Below are 18,262 nucleotides of genomic sequence, written 5' to 3'. Positions count from 1 at the left end.
AAAATGGCCAATAAGCACATGAAAAGACACTCAACATTTTTAGCCATTAAGAAAACGCAAAATCAAAACCACAGTGAAATACACTTCAGACAAAACCACAAGGACAGCTAAAATGAAAAACACAGACAATACCAAGTGTTGGCAAGGCTGTGGAGAACTTGGAACCCTAACACTTCATTGCTGAGGATGTAAAATGGTGCAGCCACTTTGGAGAACAGTTTGGCACCTCCTCAGAATGTTAAATAGAGTCACCATCTGACCCAGAAACTCCATTCCTAAGTGTAATATAAAGGAAAAAGAAAACATGTCCTCATAAGAACTTGTACACTAAAAGCAAAACAAGAACAAAACAAAACTTGTACACCAATGTTCATAGTAGCTTTATTCATAATAACCCAAAAGTGGAAACAACTCAAATTTCCATCTGTGGATGAATGGATAAACAAAATGTGTAACTCCAGTCTGAGTCTGAAGGCTTGAGAAGCAGGAGGACTGATGGTGCACATCCCAGCCCCAGGGCAGGAGACCGATGTCCCAGCTTAATGGGTCAGGCAAAGAGAGAATTCTCCCTTCCTCTACGTTTTTGGCTTTTTTAGACCGTCAGCTGATTAGATGAGGCCCCCTTATATTGGGGAAGACAATCTGCTTTCCTCAGTCTACTGATCAAATAATTTCTTCTGGAAACGCCCTTGCAGACACACCCAAAATAATGTTTAACCAGGTATCTTGAGTACTGCGGGGCCCAGGCAAGCTGACACACAAAATTAATCATCGTGATAATAAAGCTCTTACTAAAAATGCGTATATATTTTACTCTTCAAAACCGTCAAGGTCATAGAAAAACAAGGAAAGGCTGGGATACTATCACAGACCAGGAGAATATGCAGACATGATACTTAAATGTGGTGTCAGTTTGAATCCTGGAACAGAAAAAGGACACCAGTGGAAAGACTGGTAAAACCTAAATAAAGTCTTTTGTTTATAGTCATATACCAAGTTAATTTCTTAGTTTTGATAAAGGTGTCAATTGTCAACATGAGGGGAAAATGAGTGAAGAATATATAGGAACTTGGTATTATCTTTGAAGCTTTGCAAATCTAAAAGTAGCCCAAAATAAAATGTTTATTTAAAAATATATATATATATAAAGTTAGTGCTTTCTGGTGCTTAATAATATCAGGCACTTTATCTCCATCATCACATTTAACCCTCAGAACGGTCCTATGAGAGCAACCCCCAATTTACAGAGAAGGCCAGATTGGGGCTCAGGGTCCCACATCCGGCAAGTGGGAGAGCTGGGATTTGAACTCAGGTCTGTCTGACTGGGCCAAGTCAATCACACAGCCCGAGCCAGGACTTTACAGTCCCAAGTCAGTCCAGTAATGCAAATAACTGAATAAGGACATAAAGGACATTTTGATACTTGACAAGTAAATATTAAACAAATGAATTTTAATAGATAATACTCACTGTTTACATTCTAAACCCATCAACAGAGTTTAAAAGGTTTAAACATTTCTACCGAACACCCGAACAACATTTCAGGAAAAAATAGATTCCATCAGTTTATGTTACTACTAAATTCACCCAGTCTTTTTCAGGGTACACAAATGGTCATATAACTACTCAGTATATACACATTTTGGGCTCCACTTTTTTTACTTCACATGATTTAATATACCTGTTTACAGGTACCCATTTAGTTCCCATAATCATTTTACAGCCATATAGTATTACATGAAATAGACTGTAGCTTACTTAACCATTTCCCTGTTGTGGGGCATTTGGGATGCTTCCAGCGTGTGGCTGATCTGAAAAGTACTGCTATAAACATCTTTGCACAAATTGCTTGTTATAGTCTTTGGGAATATTTTGAGCAAGGACGTTTGTGGGAAGCAGATGAAGGAAAAGTCCCTGGAATTTTCACTTTTCTCTGGGCAGCTGCTCTTCTTCTTCTTCTTTTTTTTTTTTTTTTTAGAATTGGCTCTTAGCATCCTGCAATGCATAAGTAATACAGCTACTAGAAGCTGGATGAGCTGGGGAGGTCCTTTCACCTCTCTGCACCTTGGGCTCTTGCTAGTTCAAGTGTGGTCTGAGGACCGGTAGTATTGGCTGGGAGCTTGTAGAATTACAGAAGCTTGGGCCCTTTGTAGGACCTACTAAATCAGAATCTGCATTTTAACAAGATTTCCAGGAGGTGGTTCATAAGCACATTGAAAGCTGGAGAAACTATGCCTTAGAGTACTTACCTGTCCAAAAGGGATAATAAAGGTCCTTCCTCATAAGGTTATTGTGGGGACTTAATGCATTAATACATATACGTGGAGGAGGGAGGGTATAGCTCAGTGGTAGAGCTCGTGCTTAGCATGCACAAGGTCCTGGGTTCAATCCCCAATACCTCTGCTAAGATAAATAAATAAAAACCTAATTACCTCTTTCCCCACTCCCCCAAAAATACTGGTAAATAAATAAAATTTAAAAAGAATTTAAAAACACATATACATAAAGGACATAGAAGAACAGCAAGCACACAGTGAGTCCTATGTGTTTGCTACTTTTATGATGCTCCCCAGCTGAATGAGCAAATTCTCTGGCTGGTAGGTAGAATGCCTTAAAGAGAACAAACAGGAGAGATTTCCCCCTGGTGGTGTGGGCAGGTTGGGGAGGATAATCTTGCAACACAGGTTTTAACTTATCATGGTCAAAGTCCCTAAGAAGAGGCAGATCCAGTCTCAGGAAGCTGATGAGTGAGTCTGAAAGCGCTTTGGGCAGAGTCCGGGACAGGGTGGCAGGTAAGATCTGATACTTCTGGCTCCTAAGCAGCTACGCTGATGGGAGTGGCCAGCCCGTGCCATCTACAGAAGGGCTTGTAAATAATGCACGTGGAGTCCTGACCCCACAGAGAACAGTTCCTAAGATTTGCAACCTGACCCCTGGCCAGCCTGCAGATAAGGTGCATCCGCCCAGATCTCCATGGGGTGGGGGTGGGGGGGCAGGGCCAGCCTCTCCTGCCCAGGATTGAGCAGTTGCAAGCGTAAGTGAAGGGGGATCTTCCCAAATCCTCTGCTTGGTGACACTTTATTCATCCTTCAAGGCCCTGGGTTTCCTTTTTGATTCTACTAAACCCGATTCAATAAACCATTTTGTTTTTTCACCATTTGAGTGATTATCTGGTTTTGCAAGCTTCATGTCACATATCAGGAACCTCAGACTCAGCTGTTTCCAGCCTACATGAAGGAGGCTAGGGCAATACAATTGAGCATGGTAGGGACTGTGGCAACTGATAAGCCTCATGCGAAAGAGACATCTGTTCCTCTGTTCCAGCACATTGTCAAGCAGGAACATGAGCCCAGTGCAGCAAGATCTTCCCATTTTTCAAGAGAAAGTAAAAGTCTGGATTTTTCTGTGAAAAGCTTTTTTTTCCCCTTAATTTAAAAACTTCCACATAAATGTTTAAAGCAGCTGTATGCATAATCCACCCAAACTGGAAACATCCGAAAGGTCCCTCAACCTGTGAATGGATAAACAAACAGATCTATCCATACGATGAAATACACTCCGCAAAGGAAAACGAATGAACTAGTGATACACGCAGTGATCATCCAAATCTCCAGTGCTGACTTCTGCTGGCCAAGAGGCAGGACCAGATTTCTTTTCTCACCTGAAACAACAACAAAAAGGAGAAAATAAATATGAAATGGTATTTCTCATTCAAGACACTGGACATCCGTCAATGGAAGACAGTCATCCCTGAGAGACAGGAAACGAGTGGAATTAGTCCTGTGATTGCCCAATTTATTGTCTGGAGACAGTTTCTAGGCCATAGTGCAGGGGCGGGGGGGGGGGACCCCAGGTAGAGCCTGGAAGGCCTCCTGAGTTGAGAAAACAGAGTTGGGAGTCACCGAGTTTGTGCTACTTAACCCAGTTTGTGGTTAGGGCAGCCCTAGTAAACTAACACAGGTGTCATTTGAATTAAGGCAAGAATGATGAGTAAAAGGCAACCATATGAAGACTTAGAAGGAAGAATGGTCCATGCAAGAGCAGGAAGAATAAAACCTGTGGCTGGAGAGTACTGATCCAGGGTGTGAGACCGGAGATGTGTCTGGAAAGCTAGGCAGGGTAAGATCTTGCAGAATCGTGCAAGGTAGGGGAGGGAATTTGGATTCAATTAGCATTGAGGTCGTTGTGTCATTGAGCGACAGAAACAGCTGTCAAGAGAGTCACCCAGGGTCTTGGAGGGCAGGATCTAGAATGTATTAGTTGCAGTAAATAATGACAATGTAAGATGAAAGGGCCCTCTCTGTACTTCCCCGCCCTGCCAGGCGACCTTGCTGGATGGTCAATGTCAGTTCTAGCATTCCAGGCCGTCGGCTGGCTTTGGCTCAGGTCGGGCAATGCCAAGGGGTGATGAGCTTTCACCTCCCTCCAATCGCCTTTCTTCCTCCCGACCCCAGACACCCCGAACACACACAATCTAATTAAATAAGCTCTATAAAGGCGGCTTGCGGACAAGTTCCCCAACCCAACTAGGTAAGAGAGAGTCTGGAAGCGCAGAAGCATTCCCAAGAGGGCAGCAACGGCCCCGGCCAACTCCTGCAAAGCTGCAGTAAACCCCCCGCCAGCACGCCGCGCCGCGCGCGGGGGCGGAGCCAGGGAGGCGCGTGCGCATGCGCGGGACCTGCCTCCGGGAGAGGGGGGTGGGGCGGGCACTGGGGCGGGGGCTGTGACGTCAGGTGCGCGCGTGGCTCCCGCTGCGCAGGAACAGCTGGTGCCTCGGAAGGCGGCCGGCTAGCTGAGTGGCGTGGGGTGCTGGTGGCCCGCCGCGCCACGCTGCGGGAGCCGCCGCCGCCTCGCACCACTGCACCATGTCCGGCCAGCTGGAGCGCTGCGAGCGCGAGTGGCACGAGCTGGAGGGAGAATTTCAGGAACTACAGGTAAGACCGGGCCACTTGGTCCCGAAACTCTGCTACCTGGCGTGTAGTGTATTCCCCTTCCTGCTTCCCCAGCCCGGGCGGTGGGAACCATCAGGGCCCAGAGCGTGTCCCTGGCTAGGCCCTGGGGGCTGGTGGTCCGCGTGCGCCAGCCCCCTCCCATCTCCCAGTACTTCAGTTCTTCATCCACTTGGGGCGCCGGATCGAAGCCCCCCATTTCCCCGCCCTCGCACCGGCTCTTGGCTTCGCTCACCTCCTTCGCTGCAGAAAGTTGGTCTGTACTCTCTGAGGGAAAGTATCAGGCGTGTCCATGTTGGGGAGGCCTGAGGGGACAGGTAGGTTACTGGGAGGACTAAAAGAGTAAGCCCAGCCCCCATCTCCTCAGGGGTCTCCCCTAACCCCCCCGCCCCCCGCCAGCTTTTGGCAGCTCAACTCCCCCTTTACTCTGGCGGGGCAGCCCTCTCCTCTGCAGCTTCATTTTGGGAGATGTGCTTGGAAGCCGTTCTCCCAGAGCCCGTAGGCTTGGCTTAGGGATTAGGGACCCCTGTTCTCAATCTTTGGGGCTCCTGTGTCTGTGCCCGCCTGTCTGACGCTGCTGCAGGCTGAGTCTGGCGTTGTGGATGACATCTGTCACTTCTGACAGCTGGGTTGCCTCCCTCAGTGATAGAGGCTGCTCCCAGCCCTCACCCGTTTGGCCCAGAGCCCGACACGGGGTGGGGTGAGGGCGGGTGTAAGAGAGGCCCTTTGAGAGAATGGCATTGCCGCCGTCCTGGCAGGAGTTGTTCGTGATAGAAGGTTCGCAGAGCCCTCAGCTACCTACTCTGGTGACTAGAGACACCCTAGGAAACCTTAGGGTTGGCCAGGAGGAACACCTGGGCCATTTTTGGAGCTGGAGCTGTTCCCTCTCTAGTTCTGGGATAGTGTTTGTTTTCCCTGGAGTTGGGCTCTGTTTGCCTGAAATCACATGGAGCACCCCCAGCCCATTCTTATCGCCTGGAGCCATGACGTTTTTCCTGTCCATGTAGCTCTTGTCTGCAGTCGGTTGGCCTCTTGCAGTGTCCAGAGAAGGGAAGGGGAGCTTGCCAAGGGTGTCTGTGATGGGTCTTTCTGGACATGAGACAGTGCATCCCAGTGAATAGAGACGGGGTTCTGGAGAGACTGAGCAGGGGGGAGGTGCTGTTTTTGGTATGAGCAGAGAGTAAATACCGAAGGATACTTTCTTGGCCTGTCCAGCGTGATGGGTTGGTGCCCTTTACTTCAGGTCCACGGCTAATGTCCCACCCAGTTCCCAGGACCCTTCTGGCTCCACATCCATGGAGAAGACTCAGCCGCTTCTTAACCCTTAGCCCTGCTGGACTCTCGGGTCATGTCCAGCTGTGGAGCCATGGAGGGTATTAGGGTCAGGAGTAGGAGAAGAGTTTTGCTGTGTGGGGCTTTAGTTCATAATTCCTTCCCCTTGCCCTGCCTTACACTAGAAGGAGGAGGAGTCTTAACACTTCAGAGCTATGCAATTAATGAAATTAACAGCAATTAGATAGCTGGTCTTGGCAGGTAGAGGTTACAAAGGAGATGTTTGATTTGTTGTCATGTTCCTACTTGGTGTCTCTGGAGCTCAGGTGTGTGAGGGACAGAGAGGAATTGGGAATTAATCCTGGGTTTTGTCCCCTGGTGCACAGCAAGGGTTATACAAAGGCTGATCAGGTAGAAACCGTGATGTTGGCTGCTCAGTCCTTCAGCAGTGGAGGAGCTGGAATAGACTGGGTTCAACTCTGGAGAACAGGGATCTTGCTGACCTCAGGCTTTGGTGGGCAGCTGCTGGGTCAAAGGCCAGTGGTAGGTGGAAGGCCACAGAGTCCCCTGGGGGTCAAGCTCATAGACAGAACCACTATCTACATCTTCAATTCATGGATGAGGAAATGGAAGCTTAGGAATATTAATTGACTGACCTGGGGTCACTCAGCTATGTGGTGGTAAGGTTGAGACTAGAACTGAGTTCTCTGAATGTTTAGTTCAGATGTCATTGTGTTGGGAGGTTCCTCTCTCTCTTCTCAGCCCCCTAACTCCCATAATAAATATGAGAGCTCTGAACTCCTGAGATGAAAGTCTCTGGAATATGTATATAATAAGGAGGGTGTACATTGTTACTATGTATGTGTTGGGCAGACTTTCAGATATAAGACATTTGTTGGGGAGCAAGGAGGTCACAACATGTAGGCAGGTGGGCAGACTGGAACTCGAAAGGTTAACAGCAGAAAGGGTCTTTTTTTCCTCACCAGAAAATCCCAGTCTATCTTAATTTTCCTATATCTGCTTCAGAATCTGGGATTTGTGGCTTTCACATTCATACCTCTCTGACCTGTCTTTCTTGGGATGATGTATAATGTCTCTGTTTTACCTCTCCTTCCCTTTTTCCAATCAAGGGAGAAAAGGGCAAACTTGATTTTAGACCGTAGAGATTTTGAAAGGCCTTTGGAATTCCCCCCCACCCCTAAAACGTCCATAATCTCTGGGACTTTCTAGAGGAAAGGATCCATTTTCTTTTGACTGGGATTTGCATCTGCCAGGGCCTCCCTGGACTCAGAGGCAAGGTCAAGTCTCCGTGAGGACTTTGGTTTTGGCTAGTTGGGGTTTCAGTCATGCGGGTGAATTGAGCGTCAATCTGAGACAGCGCATCTTTGGCCTTGTGGCCTGTGGTATAACCACAGAAGGTCACTTACAGACATGGTGACAGGTGATTTAATGAGCGTTTCCTGTCTTGCATCTCTGGAAACCTGACCCTGTCCCTCTGCACCCAGGAAGGAGGTGGCCCTAAGAGGCCTCTCCCTAACCCTGACCTCACAGAAATTAGGGGCCTGGTAGGCCATTGCAAAGATTTTTGGCCTTTTTTTGGGGTGGGGAGCTTTTATTACCAACGAAATGGGTGTCCCTCTGGCTACCGTGTATAGAATAGACACGAGGAGGACAGGGTGGAAGCAGGTAGAGCAGTATTATTTTACTAAAACCCTATGAAACAGATCTCGTTATGCCTATCTTACAGAGTGAAAAATATACCCCAAGCCACATGGCTTATAAGTACTGGAGTCAGGAGTCAAATCCAGGCTGTTGAACGTCAGAGTCTGTACTCCTAACCACCACCCAAGGCAGGTCTGTGCCCGGTGTACTCATCTGTTTCTCTTCCATCTTGCATTGCTTTATGGGCCTCTTTCCTTAGAAGTGGGCTGTGCAGAAAAATCTCTGGACGGGGAGTCAGGATTCCTGGGTCCAAGCCTGAGCTCTGCTGCTATCTGGCACGTGACCTTTAGCAAAGAGCCTCTCTGAGCTTGAGTTTCTTTATCTACAAAACAAAGGCCAACAATAATAGTAGCAACAGTAAGAGCTGACTGTATGATACATGGATTATTCCATTGAATTTAAATGACATCTTGGCTTTATTGATAAGGAGACTAAGACTAAGATATTAAGTAACTTGAAAGCTGTGGAGGCAGAATTTGTACCCAGGCCTGCTGTCTCCATAAGGTACTTTTGGAGTTCCTAACACAGTGGGCTCCAAAAGTATCCTGAGACCCTTTGCTCTAGAAGGAAACTTTTGGACCTGTGGAGTCTCATTTCACTTGTAGTGTTTTAACATGATACGCTAGTCAGGATTCTTAGTTGCAAGTAGCAGAAACCCAATTCAGCCAGCTTTAAGCTCTCCCCACCAAAAAAAACCCGAGTTAATTGGCTCATATATTGGGAAGTCCAGTGGCAAATGGCTTCAGGCAAGTCTGGATCCAGGTGTTCCAGTGATGTCTCTCTGTATGTGTGTCTCTATCTCCTCTGTCAGCTTCATTCTCAAGCAGTCTCTCCCACATTGTGGCAAAGATGACCATTGGCAGCCCCAGGCTGACATCTGCCAGCCTATCAAACCTCAGAAACACAACATCTTTTTCCCTGTAACATCTTTTTCCCTTTTTCCCTCCTCCCTAGCAGGAGTCCCAGGGCCAGCTCTTATTGACCTGACTTGGGTCATGTGATTATCCCTTATTTAACCAGACCCTGTGGCACTGAGTGGCTGGGTTACGGTTACATGTCTACTCCTGGAGCCCAGGACTTGGTTCAGTGCTGCTCAAATCACATGAAATAAGAGTTGGGGAGGAGTGGTCCCATGAAGGAAAAATCAAAATACTGGTAGTAAAATAAAATAAAATAAAATAAAATAAAATAAAATAAAATAAAATAAAATAAAAAAAACAGGGAAGGATGCTAGACAGGCATCTTTTTTGGGGTAATAGAAGCAGTCTATGTCTGTGATTCTGAAACTGTTTTAAGGCACCTCCAAGGAGCTGCAGCAAGCTCATGGGAGCACTGGGGGATAATTTAAATTTTCAAGGGAAACACAATGACATCTGTCACACACCCCTTAAACTACTAACTTGGAGGAGTTCACAGCTGTACATTAGGTTATGCTATGTTCTTTTTAATGATGTCATATCTTTGTGAAGTTGGATTTTTGGTGGTCTCTGATTAAAATGAAGAACTAAGTGAAAATTGGTTTGGGACAAGAAATGGGGCTGGCAGGGTCCAGTCTAATCCAAAGGTTTGAGGATTTGTGCAGGGCCTGACAGGCACTCACATCAGTAGATAATTTCGCTTACTTCAGAATGAAATAAAAATACTTTTGCCAACTTCTGTGTATTATTTTTTCCCAAACGACTACTAAGTTATTAGGACATAAATACTTTTCAATTATTTGGACTAAGGACTCTGCAAAGTTTATTGGGACACTAAGGGTGCAGTGAACCTACGAGTTTGGGAACCTTTGGTTTATGTCCTGATTGTAGTGGTGATTACACAACTCTATATATTTGCCAAAAGTCATTCAATTGTTCACCTGAAAATTGGTGGATGGATATGTAAATTATCCCTGAGTAAAGCTGATTTAAAAAAACCAGTACTGGCTTGTTACATATATCTCATCCCCTAGCTCTTTCTCAGCTAAGAAAACTAAGAAGTGGCAGACTCTGGATATAAAGTCTGTCTGACTCTACAGCCTAATCACTTAGCCATTGCGTTATGCTGCCTCCCAGATGCCTGACACACATGCTAATACTCCCATTTACTGCTCCGATAACAGACATTACTAATCAATCCTGCACATGACTCAGAATCTTTCCCAATATAGAATTGATACAGTTTAGATCAACTCAACTTGCCATCCTTAGTAGTATTTCCATGGCAGTGAGTCTTAGTTAAGTATACTGGGCATTCAGGAATCTTTATTGAAAGTTGGTTCCTTGGAAAGGGAACTGTGTAAATGCAATCACTTGAAAACTTACCACCAGCCACAGCTATAAGTCACTACATTTCGGTGGTGGCCATGGCTCTGTTGCAGTGTACTGTGTTGCGCACCAACTTGCAGTGCTTCTAGGCCAGAGCTCTGTCTGAAAATGCCACTTGCTTCCATTGCCAATAATTCTTGCACTAAATGTTGATTCAGGAGTTGTGTCAGCCAAGTTGTGTTAAGAGGGCATCTCCAGATGTTTCACAGCCGTGCTGGGACCTGAGTCATTAACCTCATTTTCCCACTGGGGCAGATTGTGGGGCCTCAGAGGACAGGAGAGGCAGCAGATCTCCAGACCCTCCAATGGAAACTCGCTTGTTTGTGTCTTCTGTACGCGGTGTAAAAGGATGGTAATTAGGCATGTAGGAAGGAAGCTATGGGCATCCCAGCTCACAGAGCCAGTGTTAGTGTCTGTCTGCCTGTCTCTCTCTCTGACCTATTCTACATTTTTATAAGTAATACATATCCACATACTTGCAAATTCAAATAGGAGACAGATATAAGAATTCTATAACAGCTGAAAACTGGAAACCTAAATGTGCATCAGAATGGATGATTCTACTGATGATTCGTAGGGCAGGGTACGAAGAGCAGAACATATAAACTAGAGCTACATGTATCAACATGGATAAATGTTTTAAAAAGAAAAGCAACATTAAGTGAAAAGTTGCTAGAGGTATATAGAGTATGACATGTATAGTAAACTTAAAAGCATTCGAAACAACACTGTGTTTTGCTTATTCTATGTATCTTTGTAATACAAATGTAAAGACTTGCAAGGGAGTGCTTGAGGCCAGATTCAGTGTAGTGGAGATTTGGGCAGAGCCCTAGCGTTATGCAAATGACTCTTCCACATGGGTCTCACTGAAAAGAGATTAAAGAAGGCGCTTTTTACAGAGGTGTGGCAGTTTAAAGGTAAGGCCCCTGGAGCTGGAACCAGTCCTAACCATGAAGGGACAGCTTCAGGACAGGAGTTGCAGTGGTCGAAGGCTACAGCAAAGCAGGGAGGAGGCAGGAGGAACAAATACCCCAGCCTCTCTCTCTCCTCTCGCCCCCCAGTCTTCTGTCCGGGCATCCCATTGGCTAAACCCAAGTAGGAGGCAGGGCATGGGAGCCCAGGAGATGCAGTTCATAGGGGTCAGCTTGCCAGGGCACAGGGAAAGACAGAGGTGATCGGGGTGGGCTGGGGGCCAACATAAACAGCAAAGGGTTCCCCTCTTTGGAGGGAGAGGATGGGAATACCACCTAGAGGGAATATGTATGGGCTTTCAGCTCTGCAGTATTATGTGTTAAGCTGAGACTGAGAATGTGGGTGTTAACGATATGTTTATTTTCTATTAATTATATGACTTTCTGTCTTTTCCAATATGCCTGAAGTATTTCATAATAAAATGAGCAGGAGACCAAAAAGTAACCTAACAGTTCCAAAAGGCTTATTAGAAAAATATAAGCTCACCTTCGGTCATTTCTGTGATTATGACCGTGCAAATATCATTTACTGAAGACCTGATCAGTGTGTGATGCTAGCATTTTATCTCTTTGAGATTTGGATTACATTTATATAGTTAGCACTTGATTCTTGACTGGCAGTGTTTGCCACATAATTATCCTCTTTTTTCTCTCCACCTAAAGCTCTGTCTTTAGATATTTTATCAAGTGTGTCTCTTTTCTTTGCTTGGTCTTGAACTAGACAGTTAGGGGGTTGGGACTTGCTTTGTGCAGCAGAATAGCGTCCTTTCTTCCCCAGCTGCTTGTCTGCTCTGGTGCCCCCAGCACTCTGGGTTATTTTGGAGGTAGCAACTTGAAGTGGGAGTCAGTCATGTTTAATAAGCTGGCGCTCCCTGCATAGTAGGCAGAGACCCGACTCTCAGTCTTTGGTGAGTTGTCTCCCGTGCTCCCATCTATGACTGCCAAGTTTAGAAATAAAAATAGTGGCTCGGCATTTTGGCATTTTCTTTGAAAGTTAAACATACATTTGCCATACGACCAGCAGTTCCATTTTTAGATATCTATCCAAGAAAAAGGAAAATATATATCTGCACAAAAACTTGTACATGAATGCTCTTGGCAGCATTATTCATAGTAGCTCAAAAGTGGAAATAACCCAAATGTCCAACAACTAGTGAATGAATAAACCAAATGTGGTATAAATGCTGAGTAGCAATGCAAAAATACTAATACGTGCTACAACATAAATACACCTCAAAACATATGCTACATGAAAGAAGCCAGACACAGAACCACATACATTGTAGGATTCCATTTATATGGAATATCTAGCAAAGACAAACCTATAGGGACAGAAGGTGGATTAGTGGTTGCCAGGAGCTGGGAGGAGGGGAGAGCTGGGAGTCAGTGCTGATAGACACTAGGGATCTTACTGGGTGATGGAATGTTCTAGAACGGAATGTGGTGATAGTTGTGCAACTTTGTAAATGTATAAAAATCACTGAACTGTGTCCTTAAAATGAGAATTTTATGATATGTAAATTATACCTCAATAAAGTTACTCAAAAAAATAATGGTTTAGGTTCTTGGTTTCGTAGAAAAACACCCAGTATAGTTGCTCAGAGATATACAGTTTTAGGTGCCTATTTAGTTACTAGCTTGATGAAGGATTTATTCAACCAGGCTCCAACCAAGTCCTTATTTTTGGCATCTTTAAGATGACAGTGCCCAGGGCAAGTGCTTGGTAATAACGAGTCCAAGATTTATGGCTTCTCTTCTTACCTATTGTGGTTAACTCTGCCCAGAAGGAAAGTTCTATTTTTTTGGCAAATTAATCTAGATTCTGCCACCTGCCTCTTCAGTGAAGACATTCAACCCATACCGGCAAAGCCAAGCAAAATAAAACAGCATTTGTTTGCTTAGATTAATTGGGAAGTCAGAGCTGTACCACCTTCTGGTATAAGCTGATCCAGGGACTCAAATGAAACCATCAGGGCTTCATTTACCTCCGTCCTGTTTCCTCTCAGTTGGGTTTGTTCCCGGGCAGGGCAGCCCCATTAGCTCTGAGCTCATATCCTGCTACCTTCAAAACCAGTGGAAAAAGAGTTTCCTTTTTTTTTTTTTTAACCCCCAACAGTTCTGATAAAAGCCCCACAGCTGGGTTTCATTGGTTTTGAATGCTTGTCCCTGAATCAACCTGCCGGATCAGGCTGGTTGCCTATAGCTGGGTCATTTGCCCTGGAACCTGGGGCCGGGTCAGCCCCGCTACTCCTAACCAGATCTCATGGACTGAGGGTCGGGGAGGCATGGATCTCCAAAGAAACTATAGGGGCACTAACTAGAGAGGAAATAGCTGCCTGGCTGGCAAAAACAACAGAAGGCTTCCATCTGGCAGCTAGTTCCATTCGACGCCACAGGGCCAAGGCTGAATGGATGAAGGCAGGATTGAATTGCCTCAGTGTGGCTCATCCTGTTCCTGGAAGAAAGCATCTCAAAGCACAGGTCCAGTGGAGGGTCTGCTGGAGACATCCTCGTGTGCAGAGGGTAGCCGGGGACTCCGAGGGAAGACAGGAATTGTATCCCCCCACCTCCCAGAACCCCGCCATGGACAGAGAGCATCAAGAGACAGCTGTTGCACAACATGGATGGACCTAGAGATCGTCTTTCTAAGTAAGCCAGAAAGAGAAAGAAAAATACTACATGATATCACTTATATGTGGAATCTAAAAAAAAAAGACAAACGAACTTATTTACAAAACAAAAATAGACTCACAGACATAGAAAACAAACTTTAGTTACCAGGGGAGAAGAGGATGGGAAGGGATAAATTGGGAGTTCGAGATTGGCAGATACTAATATATATAAAACAGATAAACAAGTTCATACTGTATAGCCAGGGAACTATAGTCAGTATCTTGTAGTAACTTATGGTGAAAAAGAATATGAAAATGAATATATGTATGTTCATGTATGACTGACATTATGCTGTACACCAGAAATTGACACATACTAACTATACCTCAATAAAAACAAACAAACAAAGAGGGAGAGCTGTTGCAAAATAGTGCAACCTCAGTGGAAAATGGTATGGCAGCTCCGTTAAAAAAAACAAAACAAAACAATTAAACATGGATTACTGTATGATCCAGAAATTCCACTTCTGGATATATACCCAAAAGAATTAAAAGCAGGGACTTGAACAAATACTTATACACCCCTGTTCATAGTAACATTATTCACAATATCCAAAAGGTGGAAGCAGCCCAGGTGTTCATGGACAGGTGAGTGGATAAATGTGGTACACACATACACATACAGTAGGATATTGTTCAGCCTGAAAAAGGGAGGGAACTCTGATACGTGCTGCAGTGTAGATGGACCTTGAAGACATTATGCAATGTCTTAACAGGCCAGACACAAAAATGTAAATCCTGTATGATTCAACTTATATTAGGTACCTAGAGAAGTCAAATTCACAGAAATAGAAACTAGAGTGGTGGTTGCCAAGGGCTGGGAGAAACAAGAAATTGAGTTATTGTTTTCGGTTGGGATGATGAAAAAATTCTGGAGATGGATGGTGGTGATGGTTACACAATGATGTGAACATACATTTTTTTAACTGAAGTATATATAGTCGGTTTACAATGTTCTGTTAATTTCTGGTGTACAGTGTAGTGATTCAGTTATACATATATATTCCTTTCATACTATTTTCATTATAGGCTATTATAAGATATTGAATATAGCTCCCTGTGCTGTACAGTAGGATCTTGTGGTTTATGTATTTTACATATGGTTGTTAGTATCTGCAAATCCCAAACTCCTAATTTATCCCTCCACCCTCCCAAGAGGTGAACATATTTGATGCCAGTGAATTGTACACTTGAAATGATTAAGATGGTAAATTTTATGTGTATTTTATTACTCTCAGAAATTTTAAAAAATTTTAATGATTAACATGGTAAATTATATGTTATATATATTTGACCACAGTTGAAAAAAGAGAGAGAGACAGCGGTCTGGAAAAAAGTTAGGATCCAAGAAATGAGTTGATAACTTTTCCTGCTGCTTGTCCGACTGGCACGAGGTGGAATCAGCAGAGACTGGGCGTGGGCAAGAAATGCCCTGGGGATGGAGAGCGCATCACACTAAGGGTTTTGTTTCCAAATCCCCCAACGCACGTTCCCTCATGGCTGGCAAATCCTGAGCCTGGAGCCGAAGGTGGACCGGATATGTTTTCTCCTCTATCGGATCTTCCCTGGGAAGTGGCTCTAGCCAGTGGCAGAGAGACAGAGAACTCTCAGGGAACAGGAATGACTCTGTATCCCAGGGGACAAAATTATGGAAAAGCCCATGGACCTCCCCTTTCTCTTCAGTCTGATGCCTTAGAACTGGGCAGAAAATATCACCTGTAGAGTGTTAGGAAAGTGCCTATAAGAAAGTCAATGGGCATTGAGCATTGGTGAGGTGTGGGCAGCTGCCCTGTGCTGTGGATGGGAGTGTAAATTGGTACAGCCACTCTGCAAACAGTTTGTCAAGATCTGTTAAAACTGAAAACAAGCCTGAACGCTCTGACCCAGCAATTCCACTTTTCTTCCACAGAGAGATGCTTGCATGTGTGCCCAGGGAGGCAGTGCAAGGATAACATTCAGCGTTGCTTTGTTAGTTATCCTCAGAGACTGGAAACAACCTAAATATCCAGTGACAGGAAAAAGGCTAAATAAACTGTCACGTGTCCATACCATGAAATACTGCACAGCACTAAGAACGAAGTACGTCTGTATATTTTTATGTCAGGCAAAAGTCTTTCCTAGCTCACTGCCCGTGCAAAATCAGTTGCCCAGATTTGGCTGGCAAGCTCTTCAAGACATGTTGTTGAGTGAGAAAAGAAAGTTGTGGAACCATATCTATATTCTGATACTGTTAATATATTTAAAAAAATCAAGTGTGTACTTTAGGATACATACTATGCTGCTGTACCTAGAAGTTCACCCAGTAAAAAGACTTAAATGAGGTAGCCTCTTTCTTTCACACATAACAGTTCAGAGGGAGGTGCGGTCCAGGGTGGGTGGTGGTCCAGGTATCTGCTGTTGCATGAAACAACAATAGCTGCATTTTGCTCACGGATTCTAGGGATCAGGAGTTTAGACAGAGCATAGTGGGGATGGCTTGACTGTGTTCTGTGAGGTCAGAAGCCTTAGTTAGGAAGACTTGAATGGCTGGGAGTAAATAACATGGCTGGGGCTGGAATCATCTGGAGATTTCTTGACCCTCACGTCTGGGGCGGGAGCTAAAATGACAGGAGGGTTTGTCTTAGTTGGGGTATTGATCAGACTGCCTCCATGTGACTTCTCTATGTGGTTAGGGTTTCCATACAGCATGGTGGCCTCAGGGTAGTTGATCTTTTTGTTCCAAGAGCCAGTGTTCCAGCAAATAAGGTGGAAGTCGCATGGCCTTCCGTGATTTTTTTCTTGGAAATTGTCTAGTGTCAATTCTGCTGTTTTTTAAAACCTGAGATATAATTGGCTTACGATGTTACATAAGTTTCAGGTGTATAATATAGTGATTCACAATTTTTAAAGGTTATAGTCTGTTTATAGTTACTATAAAATATTGGCTATATTCCCTGTGCTGTACTATGTATCCTTGCACAGTAGTTTGTTCCTCTTAATCCCCTACCCCTGTTTTGCCCCTCCTTTCTTCCCTCTCTGCACTGGTAACAACTAGTTTGTTCTCTGTATCTGTGAGTCTCTTTCTTTTTGTTATATTCACTAGTTTGTTTAATTTTTTAGATTTCACATATAGGTGATATCATATAGTATTTGTCTTTGTCTGACTTATTTCACTAAGCAGAATACCCTCCAGGTCAATCTATGTTGTCGCAAATGACAAAATTTAATTCTTTTTTTATGGCTGAGTAGTATTCCACTGTGTGTGTGTGTGTGTGTGTGTGTGTGTGTGTGTGTGTATGTATGTAGTATATATATATATATATTTATACATATACACACACACACACCACATTTCTTAATCATTTACCTGTTGATGGACAGTTAAGTTGCTTCCATACTTGGTTATTGTAAATAATGCTGCTATGAACATTGGGGTGCATTTATCTTTTTGAATTAGTGTTTTTGTTGTCTTTGGATATATACCCAGGTGTGGAATTACTGGGTCATATATAGTTCTATTTTTAGTTTTTTGAGGAACCTCCATACTGTTTTCCACCGTGGCTGCACCAATTTACATTCCCACTAACAGTGTATGAGGGTTCCCTTTTCTCCACATCCTCCCCTACATTTGTTATTTGTGGTCTTTTTGATGACAGCCATTCTGACAGGTATGAGGTGATATCCAACTGGTTTTGGTTTACATTTCTCTGATGATTACTGATGTTGAGCAGCTTTTCATGCACCTGTTGCCATTTGTATGGGTTCTTTGGAAAAATGTCTATTCAGGTCTTCTGCCCATTTTTTAATCAGGCTGTTTGTTTCTTTGGTACTTCTGACATACTTTATTGGTCAAACCAGCCACAAGCCTACTTGTATTTAAGGGGAGGGAAACAGAGGCCCAGCTTCTCTATGTGAGGAGTGCTAAAGGATGGGTGATGTTGTATTAAAACAATCATAGGTGGGAAGCTCTGTTACATGAGGTCACCCAGGATCCAGGTTGGTTTGGCCGAGGAGGACACAGTGGGCTTTGTCATTTGCATCATGTGGCTTCCATCTCTGGTTTCAAGGTAACTGGACCCATTGTTGCCATATGCCAGCCGGGGAAAGAGAGAGAGGAGGGCAAGCAGTTCCTTATAAAAATGTAGTTCAGAACTTATGTCACTTCTGTTGCATCCCATTGGCTAACTCTGGGTCATACTGTGACACCTAGCTGCAGGGGAGGCTGGGAAATGTCTAGCTGGACAGCCATGTGCCCAGCTACCACCCAGTGGGGTCCTGTTATTAAAATGAAGCAAAGGAGAATAAGTCTTAGGGACAATTAATGTTTGCAACAGTGTGTATTTTTCACATATATGTATATATAGTTTATGTGTGTGTATATAGAAATAGGT

At 44.3% G+C, this 18,262-nt stretch overlaps 1 protein-coding gene across 2 annotated transcripts in view; it reads left to right on the top strand.

The window, feature by feature from the left end:
* Positions 1-4,719: 4,719 nt before the first annotated feature.
* The window catches only part of TMEM120B (transmembrane protein 120B), a 42,099-nt gene continuing 28,556 nt past the window's right edge, over positions 4,720-18,262 (top strand). For both annotated transcript variants that reach the window (XM_045506438.2, XM_010969672.3), the window contains exon 1: positions 4,720-4,934. In XM_045506438.2, coding sequence (XP_045362394.2) covers positions 4,866-4,934 — 69 coding nt within the window. In that variant the 5' untranslated portion in view covers positions 4,720-4,865. The remainder of the gene's footprint in view (positions 4,935-18,262) is intronic.

This window comes from Camelus bactrianus, chromosome 32 (genome assembly GCF_048773025.1).
Source record: "Camelus bactrianus isolate YW-2024 breed Bactrian camel chromosome 32, ASM4877302v1, whole genome shotgun sequence".
Lineage (NCBI taxonomy): Eukaryota > Metazoa > Chordata > Mammalia > Artiodactyla > Camelidae > Camelus > Camelus bactrianus.
The sequence above is the reverse complement of the archived record's forward strand: the minus strand, read 5'-3'. Positions and strand labels throughout refer to the sequence as shown.